The sequence below is a fragment of the Mus caroli genome, unplaced genomic scaffold (genome assembly GCF_978045245.1).
Source record: "Mus caroli unplaced genomic scaffold, Mus_caroli_1 scaffold_8, whole genome shotgun sequence".
Taxonomy (NCBI): Eukaryota; Metazoa; Chordata; class Mammalia; order Rodentia; family Muridae; genus Mus; species Mus caroli.
In genome coordinates, this window is record NW_028227263.1 from 115,216,899 (window position 1) to 115,243,162 (window position 26,264).

A 26,264-nucleotide genomic window follows, 5' to 3' on the forward strand; every position below is an offset into this window, starting at 1 on the left:
ATTTGAAGATAGTAATAGTAGACAGTAGAAAACCCATGAAAACTGTACAGTTGTAATCAACACTAAAATCAGAGAAAAGAACATAAATTCCAGAAATACTTAGAAGATGGCATTTATAGGACTTGGTGATTGCCTGGACTGGGTGATAGGAGTGACTTCCCGACGTGAATTCTCTGGTGATGAGCGAGATGTGCGTGTTGCCTGAAGGTTTTCTTGCATTCTTTACATTCATAGTGTCTCTCTCCTGTGTGGATTCTCTGATGCTGGGCAAGGGATCCACAGTAACTGAAAGCCTTCCCACAAACATTACACTCGTAGGGCTTCTCCCCAGTGTGAACTCTCTGGTGCTGAGCAAGGTAGGCAATCTGGCTGAAGGCCTTCCTACATTCTTGGCACTTATACGGTTTTTCTCCGGTATGAACTCTCTGATGTTGAGCAAGGTGGGAATTTTGGCTGAAGGCCTTCCCACATTCCTTACATTCATAGGGTCTCTCCCCTGTGTGAACTCTCTGATGCACCGTGAGGTATGCACGAAGGCTAAATGCTTTCCCACAGACCCTGCACTCATAAGGTTTCTCTCCGGTGTGAACTCTCTGGTGTTGAGCCATGGATGACCTATTGCTAAAAGCTTTCCCACATTCGATACATTCATAGGGCTTCTCCCCAGTGTGAACTCTCTGATGCTGAGCGAGGTAGGCAAACTGGCTGAAGGCCTTCCTGCACACCTTACACCCATAAGGCTTCTCTCCAGTGTGAACTCGCAGGTGCTGAGCCAGATGTGCATTCTGGCTGAAGGCCTTCCCACATTCCTTACACTGGTAGGGCTTCTCTCCGGTGTGAATCCTGTGATCCTGGACAAGGTTGGATCTCTGGCTGAAGGCTTTCCCACATTCTATGCACGCATAAGGTTTCTCTCCAGTGTGGATTCTCTGATGGAGAGCGAGGCATGAGCTCTGGCTAAAAACCTTCTCGCAGCCATTGCACTTCAGACGTTTCTTCTCTGAGCAGATGATCTTGGGCTTAAGAGGCTCCGAGCTTTTTCTCAAGATTTTCTGGTGTGCGCCTTCTTTATATGCCTCCTCATCTTCTGGGCTTGTCTGATGCGTTTGAAGCAATGTGCTCTGGTGGAAACTTCCCCAAGATCTGTTATCAATGAGAGCTTCAAAAGCAAGGGTCTCAGCCGGGCGTGGTGGCGCACGCCTTTAATCCCAGCACTCGGGAGGCAGAGGCAGGCGGATTTCTGAGTTCGAGGCCAGCCTGGTCCACAAAGTGAGTGCCAGGACAGCCAGGGCTACACAGAGAAACCCTGTCTCCAAAAACCAAAAAAAAAAAAAAAGAAAAAAAAAAAAGAGAAAAAAAAGAAAAGCAAGGGTCTCTTCTTTGAGACAAGCCTTTAAATTCCCATATTGCTAAAAATAAATAAATAAATAAATAAAAAATAAATTCCCATATTGCCTCTTGAAATGATGACCCGGACTCCATTCTTTCAGCCAACTGGGATACTCCAGGCCAAGACTTTTAAGTCCTTCGATTATCTTTCCAGGTGACTGTTCTTCATAGAGTTCCTGCTTTGGGATTAATTCTTCAGTTTCATACACAGACTCCCAGCCTAAAAGTAATAATAAAAAGTGTCTTCTCTATATGTATCTAGAAAACACAGTCATGAGAGTATATCTGTGAAGTATGTAAACTTTTTTTTTTTTTTTTTTTTTTTTTGAGACAGGGTTTCTCTGTGTAGCCCTGGCTGTTCTGGAACTCACTCTGTAGACCAGGCTGGACTCGAACTTAAAAACCAACCTGTCAGGTGGGGCGTGGTGGCACACACCTTTAATCCCAGCACTTGGGAGGCAGAGGCAGGCGAACTTCTGAGTTCAAGGCCAGCCTGGTCTACAGAGTGAGTTCCAGGACAGCCAGGGCTATACAGAGAAACCCTGTCTCGAAAAACAAAAAACAAACAAACAAAATAACCAAAAAAAAAAAAAAAAAAGAAACCCACCTGTCTCTGCCACCCAAGTGCTGGGATTAAAGGTATGCGCCACCACTGCCACTGCCCGGCTCCAGAACTATTTCTTAATTTAAGAAGTAACTAAATGGTGTTTTGTTCTATTTAAACTTCACATACGGTGTCTTAGTCAGGGTTTCTATTCCTGGACAAAACATCATGACCATGGAGCAAGTTGGGGATGAAAGGGTTTATTCAGCTTACATTTCCACATTGCTGTTCATCAACAAAGAAAGTCAGGACTGGAACTCAAGCAGGTCAGGAGGCAGGAGCTGATGCAGAGGCCATGGAGGGATGTTACTTATTGGCTTGCTCAGCCTGCTCTCTTATAGAACCCAAGACTACCAGCCAGGGATGGCACCACCCGTAAGGGGCCTTTCCCCCTTGATCACTAATTGAGAAAATGTCCCACAGCTGGATCTTGTGGAGGCATTTCCTCACCTGAAGCTCCTTTCTCTGTGATAACTCTAGCTGTGTCAAGTTGACACATAAAACCAGCCAGTACATACGACATGGAGAAATGGCTCAAGCGATTAAGAGCAAGTACTGTTCTTTCAGAGAACCCAAGCCTGGTTCCATGTTTCCAGGATTACTAGTTCCATCTCCAGATAGCACTTGTAAACATGTATCCATGCACACACACACACACACACACACACACACACACACACACACACCATTGTGGTGGTTTGAATGAGAATTGCCCCTACAGCCTCATATATTTGAATATTTGATCCCCAGTTGGTGGAACTGTTTGAGAAGGATCAGGAGGTGTGGCCTTGTTTGAAGAAGTGTGTCACTAGGGGTGGACTTTAATGTTTCAGAAGCTCATACTATCCCCAGTTAGCCCTCCCCCTCCCCTCCCTCCTCCCTCTTCCCCTCCCCTCCCCCCCTCTCCCTCTCCTTCTCTCTCTCCCTTTCTCTCTCTTTATGTTTGTGGATCAGATGTAAGATACTGTTCCAGCATCAATGCCTTTCTGTCTGCTGCCTTTATCCCTGCCAAGGTGGTGATGGACTTCCCTTTGAAACTGTAAGCCCCAATAAACTGTTTCTTCCATCTATAAGTTGCCTTGGTATTGGTGTCTCTTCACAGCAATAGAAAAGTAACTAGGATACACACACACACACACAGAGTCCAAAAATAAAATAAATTCTAAACTCCATATATGTGACAATGGTTATTATGTGAGTGATTCATTTAATGATAACACACCAGGTTTAATTCAGCATCATTTACTACAACATTACCCATGAAAATTTCCTCTCAGAAAGCTGAGTGTGGACATAACCCTGGCTGAGGCAGTTTGGACTATGGGGTTGGGAGAGGTATTTACACCAGCAAAGCAGTCCTTCGTTTCTCCCCAGGGCTTCCTAGGCTGATCTGCAAATCTTCCTATACCACAAGCTTAAGCTGTTACCCAGCTGTTCCTCAAATGCTTGACAGCTGCTCGCTCACTTTTGCTTTTGTGAAAATCTGGCATCTTCTACTACCCAGAATTCTCTGCCTCCTGCCTTTTCTCCTGGGTTTCCTTTATGGCACACTTTTTCTTTATACATGCCTTCTGTAGCGGTCTCTGCTGCTAGCCTACCAACTGTTTGGTTATCTGTACATACAGGTAACACACATGTGGTACCTTGGGGTGAGGAGACCGAGAGGAGTGGTGTAGGAAGTGCAACTTGGGTGATGCTTGTGTTGATTAGAAAGAGGGCGGACTGTGGAGAGCTTTGGGGCTGCTTAGCAGGAGTCTGACATTGGCCAAGGACAAGGAAAATGGCTTCAGGCAGGAATCTGACATTAGGCCATGACATGGAAGTAAGCTCAGGCAGGAATCTAATTTTAGGCTGGAATAGGGAAGTAAGTTTAGGCAGGAATCTTAATTCTAGGGTGGGACCAAAGAAGTAGGCTTCAGGCAAGAATCTGATTTTGGGCCAAGACAGGGAAGTAGGCTCAGACATTTTGGCCATCCTGACAAGCCCTTAGAAACAGCGATCATGATCAATGGAGTGATCACGGGACGCTATTTATTGCCTTGTTTGTTCCTTGACTATTTGTGTTTATTGTTCTGCTGGACCTCTTTACTTGCATGTAATTAAAATGGTATAAAAGCAGATTGGGAAAAATAAACCTGCTTCAGCCTCGGAACTGGCTGAGGTCATGCTACAGTGTTGTCTAATTGTCTTTTTCTTTTTAATCCTCGCTCCTGCTCTGGAGAAGCTGTGGACTGACTGACAGAGAGAGCTAACACACTTGTAGATATACCAAGACCGAATGGCCACTGAGTTCACACTAACAAGGTTCAAGGTACTTCAAGAGAATTCTTCTAGGTATGACAAAAAGAGGTTAACCAACTTTTCTAGAGTTTTACTGCATGTAAGGATCAGGATTTGACTCTCAGTGTAGGCCTAGAGTTCATCAAATCAGCAAAAGGCTATTTGTAGGGAATTACAGACCTGAGAAGCAGCAGGAGTCAGACAATGGATGAAAGGAGTTACTGGGGGCTGGAGAGATGGCTCAGTGGTTAAGAGCACTGACTGCTCTTCCAGAGGTCCTGAGTTCAATTCCCAGCAACCACATGGTGGCTCACAACCATCTGTAATGGGATCTGATGCCCTCTTCTGGTGTGTCTGAAGTGACAGTGTACTCACATATATATATTAAATAAATCTGAAAAGATTTATTTAAAAGAAAGAAAGAAAGAAAGAAAGAAAGAAAGAAAGAAAGAAAGAAAGAAAGAAAGGGAAGGAAGGAGTTACTGGGAAGAAGGATCAAAGCATGAGGAGGAGTCAGGTGCCCATGAGGATGGTGGCCTGGGAGGCCCCAGCTTCTTTCAGGCCCAAGACATTTGGGAACACGCCACAAAAAAGAACAAAGAGACATTCTCTTGAGTCATGCTGAGCGGTCACCTCAGAGGTTGCTGTCTATTTCCTCTGCACTCACCTGTGGACAAACTGTCTGTCAGCTCTGTCTTCACTGTCTATGGCTCTTTCCCTTGTTCCAACAGGAATATTACACTTGACTTAGAAAAGCAAAGGCCTGTAAATATGAAAAGAAAGTTTTATCTATTTTATTCATATGAGTACACTGTAGCTGTCTTCAGACACACCAGAAGAGGGCATCGGATCCCATTACAGGTGTTTGTGAGTTACCATGTGGTTGCTGGGGATTGAACTCAGGACCTCTGGAAGAGCAGTTGGTGCTCTTAACCACTGAGCCATCTTTCCAGCATTTCTTATTGATCTTTGGACTGTTTGTTTTGAATTTTGTTTTTGTGACTCTTTTTACTTGTTTTTGTTTTGTGTGTGTGTGTGTGTGTTTTGTGACTCTTTTGTTATTGTTAGTTGTTTTGTTTTTTTGTTTTTGAAAGAGTATAGAGTTGCTTGGGTATTGAAGAGGGAAGGGTCTGGTAGAGCTGAGGGAGGGGAAAACATGATCAACATGTATTATATGAAAACATTAATAATAAAAAATATGGGGCCGAAGAAATGGCTCAGCTAGTTAAAGAACCTAGTGGGGAAACCCCCCACTCATATCTCTAGTCGGCATGCACCCAAAGAATCACAAACAGACAGTCTTGATGTAAATACACGAGGTAGTTTAATGGCAGAGCCCCAGGTCAAAACGTATCTCACACAGGAGACAGTGGATTCAAGGCTTGAAAGCTAGGGGTTTTTATAGAAAAAGGTCTGGGGCTGGGGGAGGAATTGGCGCGGTTTCACATGAATGGTTCATTTAAACATCAGCAGGGAGGAATTGGCACGGTTTCACATGATTGGTTCATTTAAACATCAGCAGACTGTAAGTGCAGATCGAGGCAACAGCAGAGCATCTGGTTAACATTTAACTTAGGTCAGAAGGGCAGGAGATAGGGAGGCGTTGGGCCAGTCTGGACATTCTTGTATGTCTTCCCTATCTTTATGGCTAGTTGGTTCCTGGGATGACTTTACAGCCTTTGTTCTTTGCTCTAAGCCCAAAAAGCCCTCCTAACTAGCAAGCCGCTTGAGTCATGGACCTTGAATAAACTTTCTGGCTAGGGCTTTGAAGTCTTGAATTTAGTTTTCTTTCTTTCACTAGAATGATACCCATGTAAAACCATGGGGGTACAGTGTACACCTGTAATCACAGCTGTTATGAGAGACAGAAGCAAGCAGAGCCCTGGAGCTCACTGCACAGCCAGTCTAGGAAATCAGTGAGGTCCAGGTTCAGTGAGACATTCTGTCTCAGAAAAGGTAGGGCTGGGGCTGGAGAGACGGCAGTTCCAGAGGTCCTGAGTTCAATTCCCAGCAAACACATGGTGGCTCACAACCATCTGCAATGGAATCGGAATCTGATGCCCTCTTCTGGTATGTGTCTGAAGACAGCAAGAGTGTACTCACATACATAAACAAATAAATCTTTTTTTTTGTTTGTTTTTGTTTTTCGAGACAGGGTTTCTCTGTATAGCCTTGGCTGCCCTGGAACTCACTTTGTAGACCAGGCTGGCCTCAAACTCAGAAATCTGCCTGCCTCTGCCTCCTGAGTGCTGGGATTAAAGGCATGCACCACCAAGCCCTGCTTTCTTACAGAACCTAGGACAATCAGTTCAGGGATGGCATCACCCACAATGGGTTGGACTATCCCTAAGTGTCACTATTTAAGAAAATGTCCCTCAGGCTTGCCTGCAGCCCAATTTTATTCTTTAATATTTTTTTAAGATTTATTTTATTCATATGAGTACACTGTAGCTGTCTTTGGACACACCAGAAGAGGGCATCGGATCCCATGACAGATGGTTGTGAATCACCATGCGGTTGCTGGGAATTGAACTCAGTACCTCTGGAAGAGCAGTCAGTGCTCTTAACCACTGAGCCATCTCTCCAGCCCCCAATCTTATTCTTAATTGAGGTTCCCTCTTCTCAGATGACTTGAGCATGTGTCAAGTTGACATAGAACTAGCCAGCACACTCACCCAGAGACACCAGGATTCTATAGTTCTCCAACTTCACACAACTGTACAAATGCCTTTGAGAAGGATTCAGGCAATCCCATTCCTCTTGGGAGAAGTCTATTGCCACATCTCTGAAGGTCACCAGCTCCTGAATTAAAAGAAAGAAAAGGAAATAATCTCCCACTCACCGTGTTCACCCTATCTACTCAGCACCTGGCACAAAGTACTTCACTACTCAAGCAACAGCTTCAACAATCATTCTTCATTCCAATAGAGTAGGAATATGAGGACGCTCCCTGAAACCACATCCCCAAATATGTCAGCTACGTTCTTTCTCAGATCATTCTGAACAGTGCTCCTACCTCAGTTCCCTACTGGTCTAACTGTTCTTGCTGTATGTATATACATACATATGTATGTATGTATTTATGTTTTATTTTATTTTTTTGAGTCAGGGTTTCATGTACCCCAGACTGGCCTCAGATTCTCTGTGTCCCTGAAGATGACCTTGAGGTCTTGATTTTCCTGCCTCTGCCTCGAGAGTGTTAGGATTACAAGTGTGCACTATTACACCTAGTTTATGAGGTCCTGGGGTTCAGGGTTTTGTGCACACTAGGCAAATACTCTATCATCAGAGCCCCATTCACAGCCCTCTGCTTGCTTTGTTTATTTCCGTGTCCCTTTCCCCAGTGACTGAAATGTAACACCACCAGGACAGTGAGTTTGCTTCGGTTTCTGCTGTGTCCCCAGTGGTACAAAAGTACAGCCACTTACAAAGCATTCAGATACTCACTGGGCAATTTGAATGAATGAATGAATGAATGGTTGAACATTTCAAGAAGCTCAAGGGAGAGGGGGTGGCTGGAGAGATGGCTCAGTGGTTAAGAGCACTGACTGCTCTTCCAGAGGTGCTGAGTTCAATTCCCAACAACCACATGGTGGCTCACAACCACCTGTAATGGGATCTGATGCCCTCTTCTGGTGTGTCTGAAGACAGCTACAGTGTACTCACATATATAAAATAAATCTTAAAAAAAAGCTGGGCGTGGTGGTGCACACCTTTAATCCCAGCACTTGGGAAGCAGAGGCAGGCGGATTTCTGAGTTTGAGGCCAGCCTGGTCTACAAAGTGAGCTCCAGGACAGCCAGGGCTACACAGAGAAACCCTGTCTCGAAAAAACCAAAAAAAAAAAAAAAGCTCAAGGGGATGAGATTGGCCCACTGTTACTTGGCACAGCTCTGGAAATTGGAAATTGTGCATAGACTGGACAGAACCAACTGTTTTGTGTACAGAAATGGAAACCTCATTTCTAATTTTGCTTCTGCTTCCAGGGGACAGGGCAGAGTTCTTAAAGATCTGGAGCTAAGCTATGATTCAGTTGCACTCCAGGTCTCTTTACGTGAAAAACCCCAAACAACAACAACAACAACAACAACAACAACAACAACAACAACAACATACCACCACCACCACCACCACCACCAGCAGCAGCAGCAGCAGCCATATTTTTCCATTCTTTTTTTTTTAAGATTTTTTTTTGTGTCTGTGTGTCTGTGTGTAGACATGAGTGCAAGTACCTGTGGAGGCCAGAAGGGGGCGTCAGAAATCCCCTCAAGCTGGAGTCCTGGCAGTGTTGAGCTGTTTTACATGGGTACTGGAAACCTCTGCAAGAGCAACCCCGCTCACCCTCACCCTCTTGCTCGTCTGTATGATCATCAAAAAATATGCACAGGGTTGGCTGCAGGCGGCTCAGTGGCCAGCGCTGCATTTTTTGTTTTGTTTTGTTTTGTTTTTTGAGACCGGGTTTCTCTGTGTATCCCTGGCTGACCTGGAACACACTTCTGTCCTGTGTGGGCAGCAGCACACAGGTGGCACACATTCACACAGATAAGCACACATATGCTTAAAAAAAAATCTTTTGAGGGGCTGATGAGATGGCTTAGTGAGTAAGAGCACCTATGGCTCTTCCAAAGGTCCTGAGTTCAAATCCCAGCAACCACATGGTGGCTCACAACCATCCGTAATGAGATCTGATGCCCTCTTCTGGGGTGTCTGAAGACAGCTACAGTGTACTTACATAAAATAAATATAAATCTTTTTTTTTTTAAAGACAAAAATTTACAAATTATGTTTTAAAACATTTAAGGTAGTGAACTGACCGAATGACTTTCACACAGAGCGAAAGAAATTAATATAAAATCAAGTGAGACAGCCAGGGATGGGACTCACCTGCTGGGGAGCCCAAATCATTTCAGCAGCAGGGAAGTTAATGTCAGCTCACTTTGAAAGGTGGGAACGGAATTAAGGAGAGAGAATAATATACCAGCTCACCTGGTGCACAGCTTTAAGAGGTCCGACAGCCATTCTTCCTCTCAGCTCCTCCTAAGAAATGGAGATCTGGGCTAGCTGAGATGGGAAAAGAACACGGCAAACTTGGCGTTCCTCTCAGCATCCACATTACCTAACATCTGATGTTTCTTCCTCCTGTTGCAACCTTCCCTTCAGTAAACAGAGTTGGTGGAGACGTAGCAATTCGTTTACATACAATATAACCCATGCTTAAGTCATTTTCAATTTATTCCTTGGGCAGCAAATTTACAGAGCGTACAGATGAAGAGACGAGTGAATGTTTAGATAAAGATACACCTGGAAATAAATAAGTCACTAAGATGAAATAAACTTAGCCATCCTTCTCTCCAATAGAAGAGTGATTCCAAAACTTGGTAGCATACTGTCACCACTTGGCTTTCTTGAAAAGACACTGGGTGGGGCTGGAGAGATGGCACAGTGGTTAGGCTCTTCTGGAGGTCCTGAGTTCAAATCCCAGCAACCACATGGTGGCTCACAACCATCTGTAATGAGATCTGATGCCATCTTCTCATGTGTCTGAAGACAGCTACAATGTACTTACATATAAATAAATAAATCTTAAAAAAAAAAGACACTGGGTGACAGTTTCAGGAAACTCACATACTCAAAGTCTCAAAGACGACATTGCCAGCCACTGTCACACACATGGATGTACACGACGTCAGATGTTCACCCTCTCCTACACGTCTCAGATGCTCTGGTGCCACAGGCTGCCATCACTAACAATGGACTTACATTCTAGTCACAAGGAGGCTCCCCGATATGCACAAGGGGGAAAGGGAAGGTACCAGGCATAGATTCACTTGCACATTGGGTGACATGCTCCCAGAACTGTAACAACCACTTCTTACTCCCAGGGACGCACAGAAGGCCTGGCGACCAGATTCCAGGTGGACACTCCCCAGCCACTTCCCTGCAGGAAAGTCTCGCTTCTTCCCTGAAGGCTCTGGAATGTCCTCCACTCCAGCTGCCACAAGTAGGAGAATCTAGCCTCTGGGTAGGAGGTGGGGCAGGAAAGAAGATCCTCTGTTGCCTGGGCTCCCAGAGAACACAAAGGGGCAACGGCCCAGCTCCCTCTGGGGCCATTGGGAAATGTAGTCCGGATAGAAGGGACCCGTAGCACCTTGGAGTTCAGGGGGACTGACAAGTCTCAGTCCTAATGTCTCTTCTCACCGCCAAACCACGTGTATACAGACACAAACGCAAGCAGAACACCCATGCACAATAAATAAAATAAACTGAAAATATTTTAACTATTTTTACTTTTTATGTGTATGAGTATTTTTGCCTATATCTTTGTATGCCTGGTTGCCAGGAGAGGCTAGAGGAGGGTGTCGGTTCTCAGGGTGCTCTTAATTGCTCAGCCTTTTCTTTTTTCTCTCTCTCTTCCTTCCTTCCTTTCTTTCTTTCTTTCTTTCTTTCTTTCTTTCTTTCTTTCTTTCTTTCTTTCTTTTCTTCCTTCCTTTCTTTCCAAGATTTATTTATTTTATGTATATGAGTACACTGTCACTGTTTTCAGACACACCATTAGAGGGCATCAGATTCCATTACAGATGGTTATGAGCCACCATGTGGTTGCTGGGAATTGAACTCAGGACCTCTGGAAGAGCAGACGGTGCTCTTAACCACTGAGCCATCCCTCCAGCTCCCTGCTAAGCCTTTTCTCTAGTCCCTTCACAGATCTTTTTGTGGGATGGAACCCAGGTTGTCAAGCATGCCAGGCAAGCACTCTGCCACTCAGCCATGCCCTCCGTATCGTCTTCATCTGACTCTGTACTTCATTCAAACACGTAGCATTTTTCTTCAGGAAAAATTTCAAGATTTTGAGAATAATACCTAACTCTCTGAGTGTGTACGCAATTCTTGTAACGGTGGAAAACATGATTTGCTGGGTTAGGCAAATATTTCTGGAGTCATGTGTGCTTGATTGTGTTCACAGTATATATGATATTTGTGATGTTTAAATGTGCTGTGGTAGGGACAGATTTGTGGAGAGTGTCAGATTGAGTCGGACAAACGTTGAAGGGTTAGAATCATGGATATGCGTTTGTGTATGGAATTCTTCTCTGTGGTGTCTGATTAGAAACCAACACTGTATGGGAGAAGCTATCTGTGGTGCTGGGATAGACAGAAAATAAAAGTTAGGGTGGGGGTGGGCCTGTCAAACAAAAGCTGGGTGATTTGTCTGAGCTTGAGGTCAGTTTGGTCTACATGTCAAGCGATGGCAAATTCAAGAAGTTTATTTGACAGCAACAATATTATGAAAGGAAAAGAGAAACAAACTATTGCTTAGAGTTCTATATTCTGTGTGAAATAAAATAATGTTGCTTAAATACTATGATAAAGGAACTATGTACACTATACCACCTATCTAAAGCAGGGGCTGGAGAGAGAGATTAGGCATCAAGAATACTTGTTGCTCTTGAAGAGGACCCATGTTTCATCCCCAGAACTCTCAGGGAGTAGCTCACAAGCACAGGCCACTCCAGTTTCAGGGAATCGGATGCCCCCTTCTGGTCTCTCTGTGTATTGCATGCACGAACTGCAGATAAAATAGAAAGTAGAAATAAACCAAACCAAACCAAACCAACCAACCAACCAACCAACTAAACAAACAAACCTTGTTCACTAAAGAGTATTATCAGGACAATAAAAGGACAAATTACTCCTACAGCAAGGGTGGAAAGTATTTGTAAAAACGCATATATAATAACGCCCCCCTCCCCAGTGGTGATTGTTTTGTTTTTTGGTTTTTCGAGACAGGGTTTCTCTGTATAGCCTTGGCTGTCCTGGAACTCACTTTGTAGACCAGGGATTGTTTTGTTTTGATGGAGAGAGAATGAATGGCTAACTGGTACAAGGGTCTAGTTGACTAGTAAATGGCTCCGTTTCCTTAGGATCTAGTTAGTATGCAGACATTGCCCAGCAATGGTGTTTACAATCCTACGTTACCAGTCCAGGAACACTGTCGGTCAGAACAAGGAGTCTACGAAGTATAGACAAAAGCATGTTCCTGACAAAATTGGAGGATAGCAATGAAACGCTGCAGAGAACACCCAGCCATGATTACAAAAGCGGTTGCAAATTCACACAGTTTTAAACGTCACTGAACTTCCAGGTCTCTTAACTCCATAAACTCCACACCCTGAGCTCATAGTCTAGTTCTCACACACACACACACGTATTCACGTAACTCCTCCTTCTGCCTGCTACCAAGAGTTTGAGACTCCGGAGGACCATCCCCATCATAAAGAGGTAGACAATCTCGGGGGAGAGCCCTGATCCAAGGAAACTAAACAAACTCAGCCGCACTTCCTTCCTGGCTCAGACTCCCTAACCCTGAGAGTCTCACAGCCGAGGGCCAGTTTTTCATTTGGGTGAGCACAGGTCTCGGGCCGCGAAGGGCTCTGGGAAATGTAGTTCAAAGCAAGAAAGCAACGGATCCTTTCGGATTCTTCTCAGTTGCAAGTTGCACCCCCAGGCTGTGAATGCCAGGCCGCGGGGTAGCTGCAGCTACAAAACCCGCCCAGGCCCAAGCCGATCCCCCTGCCGCAGCGCCGCGCCCTTACCCGAGCCTTAGCCACTCTCCTGACTCGCACGCCGAAGGCCAGACTCGCCCGGCGAGCCGCGCGGCCCTCTGGGAAGTGCTACCCTGCGCCTAACGGACCCAGGTTTGTGGATCTTCTTTCCCAGCCTAGCAGCGCCAGGCCGTAGCCCCGAGGCAGTGAGCCTTGGGTGGCGTCGGGGTGGGGGATCGAGACCCGTGGCCCGGCTCAGCGTTGAGTCCCGGAAGACGTGAGCTGGAGGCCAGGCCTCTTTGTGCTGGGTGGAAGCCAGGGCCCTGTAGAGCGGGCGCGGGTGTGGGTGGAGGACGGGATGCCGGCGGTTTGCAGCAGCCGTGATGTGACTAATTTGCTCGTTATCCTTTATGTGTATTTACGAAAGTGGGTGCACATGTGATGGCTGAGATAATGAATGAATGCATTAATGAAAAACTCTATGGGTGGAAGTCAGGCGGGTAGGATTGTGTGGAGAAGTCTGAAGACCGCGTTTGAACGAGTGCTACCTTTAGCCGTTTATAATAATTGAAAATATTTTTATATGAAGCATCAGTATCTCCAGGACTTGACTATTTTCCTGTATTGACAAACTGTCTTGTGTACATGACAGGCGAAATTCATTTGCCTTGCTGCCCAACTCCATTCCCCAAATAGCAAGATACAGAAAAGCCCAAAGACTAAAAATTATTCATTTCTCCCAGTCAGTCATGCAGCTCCTGACAAACTGACTTCTTTACACTCGTTGGGAGCATGAACGCGTGCATTTATGTGCTCATATAAAGAGCATGGCCTCTTAAAAGAGCAGTAACATCATATATATAGTTCTGTAACTTACGGCTCTTATTTAACCATTGATGTTGTTAACATATTGACATCAACAATTACACATTACAAGTGTATACCATTTAAACACACACACACATATACACACACACATAAGTATATGTATATATATATATATATATATATATATATATATATCCTGATTAATTTCTGTTTTAATAACCTCTTGAAGTTATAAACCAAGTTCCTGCAGAACTGTTTGGCAACGCTGTAATGTACCCCATTTCTTCCCTCATACCTCCTCTTGTTTCCTCCCTCTCTTCGGGTGGCTTTTAGAAGTGGAGTTGATATGTTAACAAGCATATCCTTATTAAAATCTCCCAAAATCTAAATACTTATACCCAATGTAAAGTTCTAACATCTACAATATTACTGAAATAATCAATGCATCAGCATTTCAGCAATATTGGAATAGAGATACACCCTAGAGAGCAATGAGTCCTGTAAGTAACAGGAACTTTACCTTCATAGTTATAAAATAAAACTCGAGAGACCAAGCCTTTTGGGTTCAGACTCCGTCTCCTCTTAGAGAACCTGACCTAAGGTTGAACTTAAAGTTAACTAACAGGCCAATAGCTAGCATCATTTCCAGGCTACACCCCAACAAGACCTGTACCTACCAGTTTCCAGGTTACCCCCCAACAAAACCTGCTTCTGGCACCTCTGCTGTGTCAGGGTTACAAGCACCTCCAGGTTACAAGCCTGGCCCTGACACTTCACTTCCTAACAGCCATCATCAGGAGGAAAGCAGGAGTTAAGTTTATGGCTTGGCTTAAATTTATGTTAAAGGCCATAATGGATCCCCAATCAGATGTGCACCAGGCTAGATACCCTCTTCTTGCTTCTATAAATGCTTGCCTGACACTGAACTCAGGGCTCCATGTTTCTGCTGCGTTGGGGCTCGTTGGTGGTCCTTTTGGGGTTCATGAAGGTTCCGTGGCACAACAGCAGTACTTGTTAGCAAGGTCAATCGTTTAAGTAAGGATCTCTTTTGTGATTTGTTTCTGTTTTCAGGTCTCATTTTCAGAGTTCTTCCTGCGCTGAGGAGCCTTTTATAAACTCAATATTTATTGAATGTTGGACATATATCAGTCAATTGGTGGTGTGTGGGATATAGCAGCGAACAAAAGAAGCAGTGACCTCCCCTCTCCTCCAGCTATCATGATGCTTTCATTGCTGAGGACCAGATAATAAACAAAGTAAGTAACTATGAACCCTATCAGATGCTGAAAAATACTTAGAAAAAAAATGTCAAAATAGGAGGCTATTTAGAATTAGAGATGGGAAGTAGAGTCTAGATGGAGGGCCAGGGAGGACAGGAAAGGAGGTAGATGACAGGAGAATGCAGCGAGGTTCAAGTACATCGGAGAAAGGGTTATTCCATACAGGGAGAATGCAGTTGTCAAGGTTTTGATGTTTTCATGCTTGCTCTGATGAACACACTGGCAGTGACTCAAACAGCTAAGGAGGGGGAAGGCCAGGGGTGGGCTGGGTGGGGGGAGAGCAGAGGAAGTTGGGCTTCGTAGACTGCAGTACCTTGAGTGAGATGGGAGGTATTTTGAACATGTGCATGATAATCTATCTGCTCAATGCTCAATCTATCTGCTTTTGCTGCTCTGGTGACAGCTGGAAAAGGAATGAAGAAGTGTCAGGGGTGGGGTGAGGGAGGGGACAGAAAGACCAATTAGGAAGGGTTTTTTTTGTTTTTTTTGTAAGATTTATTTATTATATAGGTACACTGTAACACACCAGAAGAGATAGCTGGGCGTGGTGGCGCACGCCTTTAATCCCAGCACTCGGGAGGCAGAGGCAGGCGGATTTCTGAGTTCGAGGCCAGCCTGGTCTACAAAGTGAGCTCCAGGACAGCCAGAGCTATAAAGAGAAACCCTGTCTCGAAAAACCAAAAAAAAAAAAAAAAAAAAAAAAACACACCAGAAGAGGGTATCTGATCTCATTATGGGTGGTTGTGAGCCACCGTGTGGTTTGCTGGGATTTGAACTCAGGACCTTCCGAAGAGCAGTCAGTGCTCTTAATCGCTGAGCGATCTCTCCAGCCCCAGGAAGATCTTAGAATAGTCCAGGGGAAATACGTTGGAGATCAGGATCAGCAGTAGTGACAGGCGGTACACTCAATACAGCATAAAACAGAGCCGCGGCGGTAGGTGGCTGCAAGAGCAGAGCCACCATGTGACTGTAACAAGATGGCACAGTGTTTATTCATAGACTGCAAATGTAAGTTAAGAATTCAATTCTTTTTTTGGTTGCTTTGTTTGTTATTTGAGACAGACTTTCCCTGTGTAGCCCTTGCTGTCCGGGAACTTGCTCTGTAGACCAGGCTGGACTTGAACTCAGAGATCTGCCTGCCTCTGCCTCCCAAGTACTGGGATTAAGGGCATGCACCACCACTGTCTGGCTAAGAACTCAATTCTTGAGAATGGAGGGGGATCTTACTTGAGGAGAAAATGAGATTCTGGTTTGGGATGTAGTATGTGCAGTGTGATACATTCGTTCAAATTGAAATGCCACATTGGCAGCTGTATATACAAGTTCAGGAGACCTGGGATGGGAAATTACCATTATAAATGATCCTGAAAACAGAAGAGTGAATGAGAACACCTAAGACAGAAAAGGTAGAGGTGAAAGACCCACCGGGGATCACTCTAACATGATATCTGACAGGTAGTGGAGAATCAGTAAAAATGATTGACAGAGACTAGCTAGAACAGTCAGAGGGAACGAGGTCAATGTGTTACCCTCCACACGAGGAACAAGTCTAATTTAATGAACACAGTGTCAAAATCCAGAGAGGGTTCTGAAGACTGAGAAAGATGATGCACTGAATTTAGTAACATAAAATTTACTGGTGTCTCAGGAAGCAAGTTTGGTGGATTATGGAGCCAAGGAGAATAAGAGAAGAAAACCTGAAGCGATCAAATTTAGACAGCTCTTAACAAATCCACCCCCACACACCACACACACCAAAAGGGTAAATATGATCAAAATATACTGGATGAAATTCTCAGAGAACTCAGCAGAAATGAGGGAGATAAATGTATGTCCTTACATAGTCAGAGTACATAGGATCAGAGGGTAGAGTATGCCTTAGCTTGGGAGATGATCATGCTGGTAGGAGAGGAGGGAGAGGAGGAGGGGGGAGAAGAGGAGGAGGAAGAGGAATGAATGGGGCAAGACACAGGTAGCAGAGCAGCTGTGCTGGTGGGAGCTTATAAACTTATAAACTCTCATGGTGACTAGACTGCAGGAGGCCCAGCCTGTCTCAGCCAAGAGACTGGAAAGAGGTCTTAGGGTTTTGAAGAGAAAGAAAAAACAAATATAAAACCATATCAGCACTTGAAGCAGGCAGGAATCATGTGAAAGAGAGGCAAGGAAACCTTCAGTTCAAATGAATGGATATTCTTATTGTGGGTTTTTGAAAAAGCTTTATCTTGTAGCTGGGCGTGGTGGTGCACGCCTTTAATCTCAGCACTGGGGGAGGCAGAGGCAGGCAAATCTCTGTGAGTTCAAGGCCAGCTTGGTCTCTGGAGTGAGTTTTGGGACAGCCAGGGCTACATACACCGAGTAAGCCTGTCTTGAAAAAACATTAATTGCCGCAGACCCTCTGGGTCCCATGCCTGCGTAAAATGGTTCTCTAGAGTAGATGGGCAAAGATTAGGACGTGACAGACAGACAAACACACAAGAGAGGTGTTAAATCTGAATGTAATCTTCCGGTCGAGCTTAGACTAATTATATTACAGCGAATATCATCAATAGTAAAACATAACAGATACGGTACATTGAAGTTTCCCAGGTGCAAAGGGAGTGACTGCAAAGTTTACGCTAGGGATCAGCATCCCTCTAGATGTAAGAGGAGTGACTTCAAAAGGACTATGTTTATCTTAGAGATTAGCACCTGCTGGGTTCAGAGCTGAGTTTCTGCACTTTAGAGTTAATTGGGCTAGAGGAGTTTTAACCCTTGCCTGGCCTCAGGAAATAAAGTAGTGTCAAGGACTTAGGCCTTGTTAATACTTATCTATGTCTGGAGAATTTTCATTTATCAGTATAGTAACTTAATTTGCTGTTGGCACGGAATATAGTCTGTAATAAGAATTTCTATCTCAGTGAGAATTCCAGTCTCTTTATGTAGATAGGTGAAATAATGACTAGTACTTAATTGGTTATTGAATAGGTTAAACTCCTTGTTATCTGGAATCTAAGAACACTGGGAAAAGGGTTTAGCTATGTTAGAATACAATCTTAAAAGGCATTTACTATAAGGTAATGCTTAATAGAGTGCACGTGAGTCTATACATTAGACTAACGGTGAGTGGAGGATTGATATTATGATTTATAAAAATTAGGGGAGAAGAATGTCAGACTTCAGGAAGAGAGTTCCCTTTGAAACCTATTGCTTCATCGGTCAGTTTCCCAGCTTTCGCTATGTCAAACTGACTCAACCAAAGTACGTGACAATTAATAATGATGATGATGATGATGATGCTTGTAAAAGAGAGTCCTCTGGAATCAATTCAATGTCCCTTAACCCTATAAAGGGAAAAAAAATCTCTCTTTTTTATATAAACTGTCCTTAATTTTAAAAATTGATGAGAGAATTGTTTTCTTTAGGAAAATACTTCAGTTAGTAATAACAGAAGAAGTAACAGTTACAGTGACACTCCAACTGTCACCTTTTTTTGAGAAATAGTTTTGCCATGTAGCCCAGGCCAACCTCAAACTGGTCACCTGCATCATATCCAGATTCGTCCTGTTACAAGAGCCCTGACAGCCGGGCGTGGTGGCGCACGCCTTTAATCCCAGCACTCGGGAGGCAGAGGCAGGCGGATTTCTGAGTTCGAGGCCAGCCTGGTCTACAAAGTGAGTGCCAGGACAGCCAGGGCTACACAGAGAAACCCTGTCTCGAAAAACCAAAAAAAAAAAAAAAAAAAAAAACAAACCAAGAGCCCTGACAACTGAAAGTGGAAACTCTCCGTCTTGTCCCCTTACGCCAGCCCCTCCCCAGCTCCAGCAGGCTTCTTTGTCTTTCATTGCCTCCCTAGTCGCATTTCTTGGTTTGCTCAGTTCAAAACTGACAATCCGGGCTGGGAAGGTAGCTCAGCGAGGAAGGTCACTCGTTGCTCTTACAGAGATCCCACGTTGGATTCTCAGCATCTACACTGCCTATAACTTCCGTTCCAGAGGATGCAAGGATACTGCACAGACATGACGCACAGACATACATGTAGACAAAATACCCATCCACAAAAAAATAAAAATAAACCCTTCCCGACCCCTTTCTCCCCTGAGACAGTTTTTCTGAGTACCCCTGGCTGTCCTAGAATTCACTCTATAGACTAGACTCTACAGCCCACCTGCCTCTGCCTCCCAAGTGCTGGGATTAAACATGTATGCCACCATGGCATAGCAAGAATTATTATTATTTAATTCTTTCTTTCTTTTTTTTTTTGGTTTTTCGAGACAGGGTTTCTCTGTATAGCTCTGGCTGTCCTGGAGCTCACTTTGTAGACCAGGCTGGCCTCGAACTCAGAAATCCGCCTGCCTCTGCCTCCCGAGTGCTGGGATTAAAGGCGTGCGCCACCACGCCCGGCCTTTCTTTCTTTTGTTCTTTCTTTCTTTCTTCTTCCTTTCTTTTTTCTGGCAGTCAGTTTTTTTTTTTTAATTATCATTGATGTTATTCTTTTTTTTCTTTTTTGAAAAATTTTACTTATCCTTCTCTTATATATATTATATCCTGACTGCACTCCCCCCTCTTCCCTCCCCTCAGTACCCACTCTGCCTCCTCCCCCACCACTTTTTGTTCAGATCTATTCCTTAACTTCCCCTCAGAAAAAAGCAGGCATTCCAGGGACCTCAACCAAACATGGCATAACAAGGCACATATTCTCACATCAAAGCTGGGTGAGGCAACCCAGTGTGAGGAAAAGGGTCCCAAAGGCAGGTAAAGAGTCAGAGCAGCCCTAGCTCCCACTGTCGGAGTCCCACAGGGACACAGCCATAACATACATGGAGAAGACTCCTACAGGCTCCCTGATCCCTGGGAGTCCACTTGAGTCCTGGTCAGCTGACTCTGTGCTGGCCCCATTTCTTAGCGTAAGCAAATATGTAAAATAATACCATCACTGTCCTTTTGTTAGCTTACATTTCTGTTGGCTTTATCTTAAATTTGAAGATTGATTTGACAAATTTAATTAGAAAAGTTTTGATATGTATGGAATTATATTAATTTTATAGCTTAGGTTAGGAAGATGGGTTCTAAAAAAATCTTTTATGTGTAGGCGTGTGGTCTGTATGTGTGTGTGTGGGGGGCAGTGCTTGGATGCCAGAAGAAGACATTAGATCCCCTAGTGCTGGACTTTTTTTTTAAAAAAGATTTATTTATTTATTATATGTAAGTACACTGTAGCTGTCTTCAGACACTCCAGAAGAGGGCATCAGATTTCGTTACGGATGGTTGTGAGCCACCATGTGGTTTCTGGGATTTGAACTCGGGACCTTTGGAAGAGCAGTCGGCGTTCTTAACCACTGAGCCATCTCACCAGCCCAGTGTTGGACTTATACATGGTTGTGAGCTACCTGATGTGGGGCTCAAACTCAGATCCTCTGGAAGATCAGCAAATGTTGCACACAGCACAATCATCTCTCCAGCTCTGGGTATTCTTTGTTTGTTTGTTTGTTTCTTTCTTTCTTTCTTTGATTGATTGATTGATTGATTGATTGATTTTATGTATATGAGTACATTGTTGCTATCTTCAGGCACACCAGAAGAGGGCATCAGATCCCATTACAGATGGTTGTGAACCACCATGTGGTTTCTGGGATTTGAACTCAGGACCTCTGGAAGAGCAGTCAGTGCTCTTAACCGCTGAGCCATCTCTCCAGCCCTGAGCCCTGGTTTTAAATTGGTTTGTAAATAAGCAAAATTGAAAGTTTAGAAGTGAAATAACCATACCTACCATGCTGATTTTACCTATTTTGAAGCATGGTATTTATTTTGGCTCATTTTTATGAGCTATTTCTTGTAGCGGTAGTTAATTAGCCTGCCCTGAGCTCCCAGCAGGTCACATGCATGTACCCACGAGCTCTCTGGATTCACAAATGAAAGGCATACACACTTGTCAGTTAACTTTGATATGTCTTGACTAGCTCATTGACTGGGCACTTTGTCTAGCAACCCCTCTCCTCCGGTATTCCAGAATGAACACCTTTAAAAATCTGTATTTCATCTCTGCTATCCCGGAACCAATCGGGGTAGAGGCTACTAGGACCACTTTCCTGAATTCTTACATGCAGTTTATCTTCCTGCTTCCCCTTCATAGTGATCTTCCATCTTCCCCTCTCTCTGTCCCAAGGCCAGGAATCCTAAAAGTCCTGCCTCTGTCTGCCCAGTCATTGGCCACCGGCAACTTTATTTCCCAATCAGAGCTGTGTGTGTGTGTGTGTGTGTGTGTGTGTGTGTGTGTGTGTGTGTGTGTTGGAGGGGGGGGGCAGGCTTCCTTTAGCCTACATGTGGGACACAGCAAACAGGTTTTCTGGTAACACAATCAGCACGAGAACACAAGCCACTACATTTCCCCTTTTTGTCCACTAAAAAGACCTTTTCTTTCCAAAATACATGGAACATGATTGTAACAGTCATGTAAACTATGAGGCATGGTATATATCAGAAGTATCTAGTACATCAATTTTGTCAATTTAGATAAAACACTCTACCTTCTATCCTAACTTAAAGCTATCAATACTGTAGCTGAATTATGTTCTGATTTTAGCTTTCACTGCTATCTGAAAACTATCCTTTCAAATCTACATCATCTCACTCAATGCTAAACAACTTGAGTTTGATTATGAGACTATAGCTGGTCTTCAACCCCATCAGAAATCTGAGCACAAATTACTACCTGAATATGTAGGGCACATAAAAACATAGCTTCTAACACCTAAACAAATTATAGAGACAGCTGACTACCTGGGCAGCCCCTAGTTTCTTATGACGGAGCATTTGTCTCCAGCCTTCTGGCCCAGAACCATCTGACAGACCTTGAAATGAAGCAGGAACTATGAAGGACTAGCTTACTCTGTGTTGGCAGAGCTAAACTGCCAACAATCCCACAGTATTTTTTTGTCTATAGATGAATAGGACAATTTTTGTCCAGTGGCTACACTGTCATAACTGGAGTAACTCTATATGGAGGTGTTGATGCTCAAATTCTTCTCTGAAAGGGGACGGGGGACGCTGTCAGGAGCAGACATGTCTCATTATCAAATGATCCTTAATAATGAAATAACATTAAATTTCACATTCTGTGGACTACTGATGTTTTTTGAAGACTATTTATGTAAAGACTGTTAAGCCTTAACTACTCTTTTTATTTGAGTAAATTGAAAACACTTTATTATAATTAAATCAGAGTCTAACATTACCATGAGTTTGCTATCTGGCCCTTAACTTGTGTTACTTAATCGTCCTGAACAGTTTGTAATAGCAGCTATTAGAAGAACTGGGTCAAAGCCTTGTATTCTTTTTTTAAAAAACATTTATTTATTATTATATGTAAGTACACTGTAGCTGACTTTAGACACATCAGAAGAGGGTGTCAGATCTCATTATGGATGGCTGTGAGCTGTACCATGTGGTTGCTGGGATTTGAACTCAGGATCTTCGGGAGAGCAGTCAGTGCTCTTACCCGCTGAGCCATCTCTCCAGCCCCGCCTTGTATTCTTAATTGAGTTGCATAGGCACAATGCCTATCTAAGAGTAACAATATTAATTTCAAACTTTGTATCAATATACAGATTTATACCAATGAAAACCTTAATTTTACATCAATATATAAATTCTGTACCAATGTAAGAAATTGTAACCTCAATTTTGCATCAATTATAAAGATTACTGTCAATATAAGATTATGGCTACACGGGGACTGGAGAGATGGCTCAGTGGTTAAGAGCACTGACTGCTCTTCTGAAGGTCCTGAGTTATATAATCCCAGCAACCACATGGTGGCTCACAACCATCCATAATGAGATCTGATGCCCTCTTCTGGGGTATCTAAAGACAGCTACAATGTACTTACATATAATAATAAATAAATAAATCTAAAAAAAAAAAAGATTATGACTACACAATGTTTTATTCAAGAATAAAATTAGTACTCCAGCTCATCTATTTCTTTCCTGTTCAAACAATTTGTTCATTCCCAAATTATTCCTTAAAATGACAACCTATCTATAATTTTTAAAATAACTCATTTCTTCCTGTTAAGTAGGGGTGACAAAAATTCTTTAAAGGGGTGGGGAGGGGTAGGGAAATTAGAAAAATTGGTTAGACTTAAGAAAGCTAGCTTTAGCATCTGTTATCCAGTCTCTGTGCGCTTAGAAGGCTCAGGGCGTGACTGAAGTTCTGACTGGATCCATCTGAAAGGTTAGATGAGGCACGATGACCTGGAATCAGCAGCAGACTCCAAAGCACATCTCTGGACAGCATCAGGAAACAGGACTGGAACACCAGGTCAGTTCAGCATCTCCAAGGATGAATCTTGCCAAAGCTGTACATTCTGCAATATACAAATCTCACAGCCAAAATTTTAGTACTATTACCATATTCATATGGATTGTGCAAGGTGCACAGATCAGTTAAGGATGAATTTTGTTCCTTTTTTGAGCAGGTGAAAGGCAATTGTCTTTTATGAGTTAACTTGATCAATAGCCAGTTGTGCCAAATCTTCATTTATTCCATTTAAAGGATGGCATGATGAATCTTAAGGATCCCATAGCCAACAAGATTTATTGTCTAATTTAGGCGATGTTTTGTCTAGAGAAATTTTTATGTTTAAAGCAGTTAGTTACAGAGACTGCCATGTGGAGGAATCAGCAAATCAAGTTACTACCATGACCAACCAGACAACTTGATCATTCCACGAGGGACAATCTGCTTGATGAAGTCCCTCAGGTTTCCTTTGAGAGAGGTGGTTTTTTTTTAATGTCCTTCACTGTTGAAAGGTTAACTTCTCAGGATTGTCTGATGTCTTCAGGCAAACACTCCCTGTCCTCTGTTTTGGGTCCCTGGTTACTTTTGAGACTGTAGAGGTATGGTGGGTTGTTTTGCCCACTTGCTCTTCATTTATGTTGTGTTTATGCCTGTTGTCCCCCACTGGCCTCCCCCACCATTAGTGCAATTTAAAAGTGGTAGTCTTTTCTCAATCCTGGCTAGCTTTCAGATAAATGAAACAGAGACTATAACCTTTATTTAATCAAGGCTTACAGCACTATAGCTGAGCAGTTATTAATCTGTTCTAATCCTTTAAACTAATCTGGCTACGTCCCAGCCCAAGTCCCCTAGATAGTATTGATCAGGCTCTTTCTGCTCCATGCATGTTCCCATGGGGTCTCCTGGGCCCTGCCTTCATGGAGAACCCTCTTCCTCGCCCTTCCTCCCCTCTCCCGGCTGGGATCGGAAGTCCAACCCTATTCTTTCTTCTGCTCAGCCATTGCCTGATCTGCTTTAATTGACAAGCAAGAGAATAAATGGGAGTCAATGTTTATACAGCATTCAGGCAGGAGCTACTTAGAGTAAGCATTACAGTGCCGTGTCTGGATTACAGTTAGATATGGGTGAAAGAAATCAGCATTTAAATGTACCGGATAATCTTTATCCCATGCAGAACTGTTCATTCCTTCTGGGCAGCCCTCCCACGGCCGCTTTCCCTTTGCATCTACATTTCAGCCTCTCACCTTCCTCTCCTCTTCTGCACTGCAGTCCTATGCCCTTCTCCTGGCAGAATTCCTTCTTCCTCTCCCCTGCATTTCTTGCTGGGGAATCCTAAAAGTCCTGCCTCTTTCACCCTGCCTACCCATTGGCTGTTGCTATTTATTGATTAATCAAAAACCAGTTGGGGACAGGGGCCTTCAGCATCTGGACATGCAGATTCCTGTGTGATTTTGGGAGCCAAATTAAGACAAAGCATTAGGACCAATCCCCAACACAGAAGAACATTTGCCTACCCTCCCCCGCAACTTTCTGTCCTCTGAACTTGTTAGAACTGTGACCAGATCTCTCGTCTGTCTGTAGCATCCCGGTACAGTTTTACATGAAATGCTTCTCCTGTTGGCTCCGTTGTATACATGTATACATGTATGTATATATGTATGTATACATATATGCATATATGTATATAGCATGTGCTTTACAGTTGCCTCAGAGTTTGTGGCTTTCCACTGTTTTGCACTTGTGTTTAGAAGGGGTCTATTGACACTTGTCTCACTGCTGTGTCCCCTTGATTTGTCAATTCTGCTGAGCAGCACAAAGACATTCCTAGTTTCTGCTCAAATGCTTTCTGTTGTTGTTTATAAGCATCCCCTTTCTTTCCTACTTTCTCTTTCTTTGATTATTTTCCCTAAGTCTCTGTTTTTCCATTAGAGACCTCAACATACTAACCATGGTGTTATAAAACTCATTTCACAAACTTTACTGTACCCTTTCTTGAGAATTTCTTGTGCTTATGTCTTATGGCAGTGCACGTCATAAATGCTTATGCGCTAGAGAGACTGACACGCCAAATATTAAAACTATTGCAGAGTGATAAATACCACAGTTTGGGAGATTAAGGGACACAGGAATGTAAGTCTACACAGAGGAGCGTCCCAGCCAAGTAATGAAGTAGTTTTGACTTAAGAACAGAAGGCTTTGGTAAAGGAAAGGTGGGGCTTGTTGGAAATCAGGAGATGGTTTCTAGGCATGGGAACAGGATGTGCAGTGACTTCTGGGGTAAGTGCTGTGTGTTTTAGGAAGGCATATCATTGTGTATAGCTGATATTCAACCCCAGGAGTGAAAGACAGGACCAGTGAGGCATTTAGAAACAAATCTATAGACAGAGCTGCTAAACAAAGAAGCAGGAGAGCATTTTATAAATATAATTTAAAGACATTTATACTATTCTATATGTATGTGAGGGCTTGCATGTCTGTATATGTACCATGTGTGACTGGTGGCCTTGGAGGGTGTTTCTAGCCTCTGGAGTTAGAGTTGCAGGCAATTATGAATGCCCAGTGTGGGTGCTGGGAACTGAAGCTGGGTTTTCTGCAAGAAAAGGAAGTGCTTTTAACTACTGAGCAGTTTCTACAGCCTCAGTATAAAATTCTTAATTAAATCATGGGTTTAAAAAATGAATTTTAAGAAGGGTATCCTTAAATTGGGGATATTTGAGTATATAGATTAAAAAAATATATATAGCCTGGTGTGGTGGCGCACGCCTTTAGTCCAGTGCACTTGGGAGGCAGAGGCAGGCAGATTTCTGAGTTTGAGGCCAGCCTGGTCTACAAAGTGAATTCCAGGACAGCTAGGGCTACACGGAGAAACCCTGTCTCAAAAAAAAACAAGAAAAAAAAAATACAAGTATATGTGTCTTAGTTGGGATTTTATTGCTGGGAAGAGACACCATGACCACGGCAACTCTTATAAAGGCAAACATTTAACTGGGGCTGAGTTACAGTTTCAGAGGGCAGCATGCCGGCAGACATGGTGCTGGAGTGGGCCAAGAGTTCTACATCTTCA

The 26,264-nt window shown here is 43.6% G+C and overlaps 2 protein-coding genes across 4 annotated transcripts in view; one reads left to right on the forward strand and one right to left on the reverse strand.

Annotated features, from left to right (window-relative positions):
• On the reverse strand, positions 1 to 12,893 carry LOC115029056 (uncharacterized). Its single transcript, XM_085842467.1, is given in 6 exon segments — positions 1 to 1,202; positions 1,428 to 1,609; positions 4,941 to 5,036; positions 6,949 to 7,075; positions 9,259 to 9,573; positions 12,867 to 12,893. Coding segments are annotated over 5 exon segments (1,527 nt in total). The 5' UTR covers positions 9,292 to 9,573; positions 12,867 to 12,893; the 3' UTR covers positions 1 to 113.
• The window catches only part of Znf569 (zinc finger protein 569), a 25,814-nt gene continuing 12,266 nt past the window's right edge, over positions 12,717 to 26,264 (forward strand). The window contains exons 1-3 of one of the 3 annotated variants that reach the window (XM_085841895.1): positions 12,717 to 12,968; positions 14,715 to 14,899; positions 23,135 to 23,221. The gene's annotated coding sequence lies outside the window, so the exon portion shown is untranslated. Of the gene's footprint in view, positions 12,969 to 13,045; positions 13,093 to 14,714; positions 14,900 to 23,134; positions 23,222 to 26,264 lie in introns of those variants that run through there. The other 2 variants (XM_029479695.2, XM_029479696.2) reach the window with 2 other exon arrangements.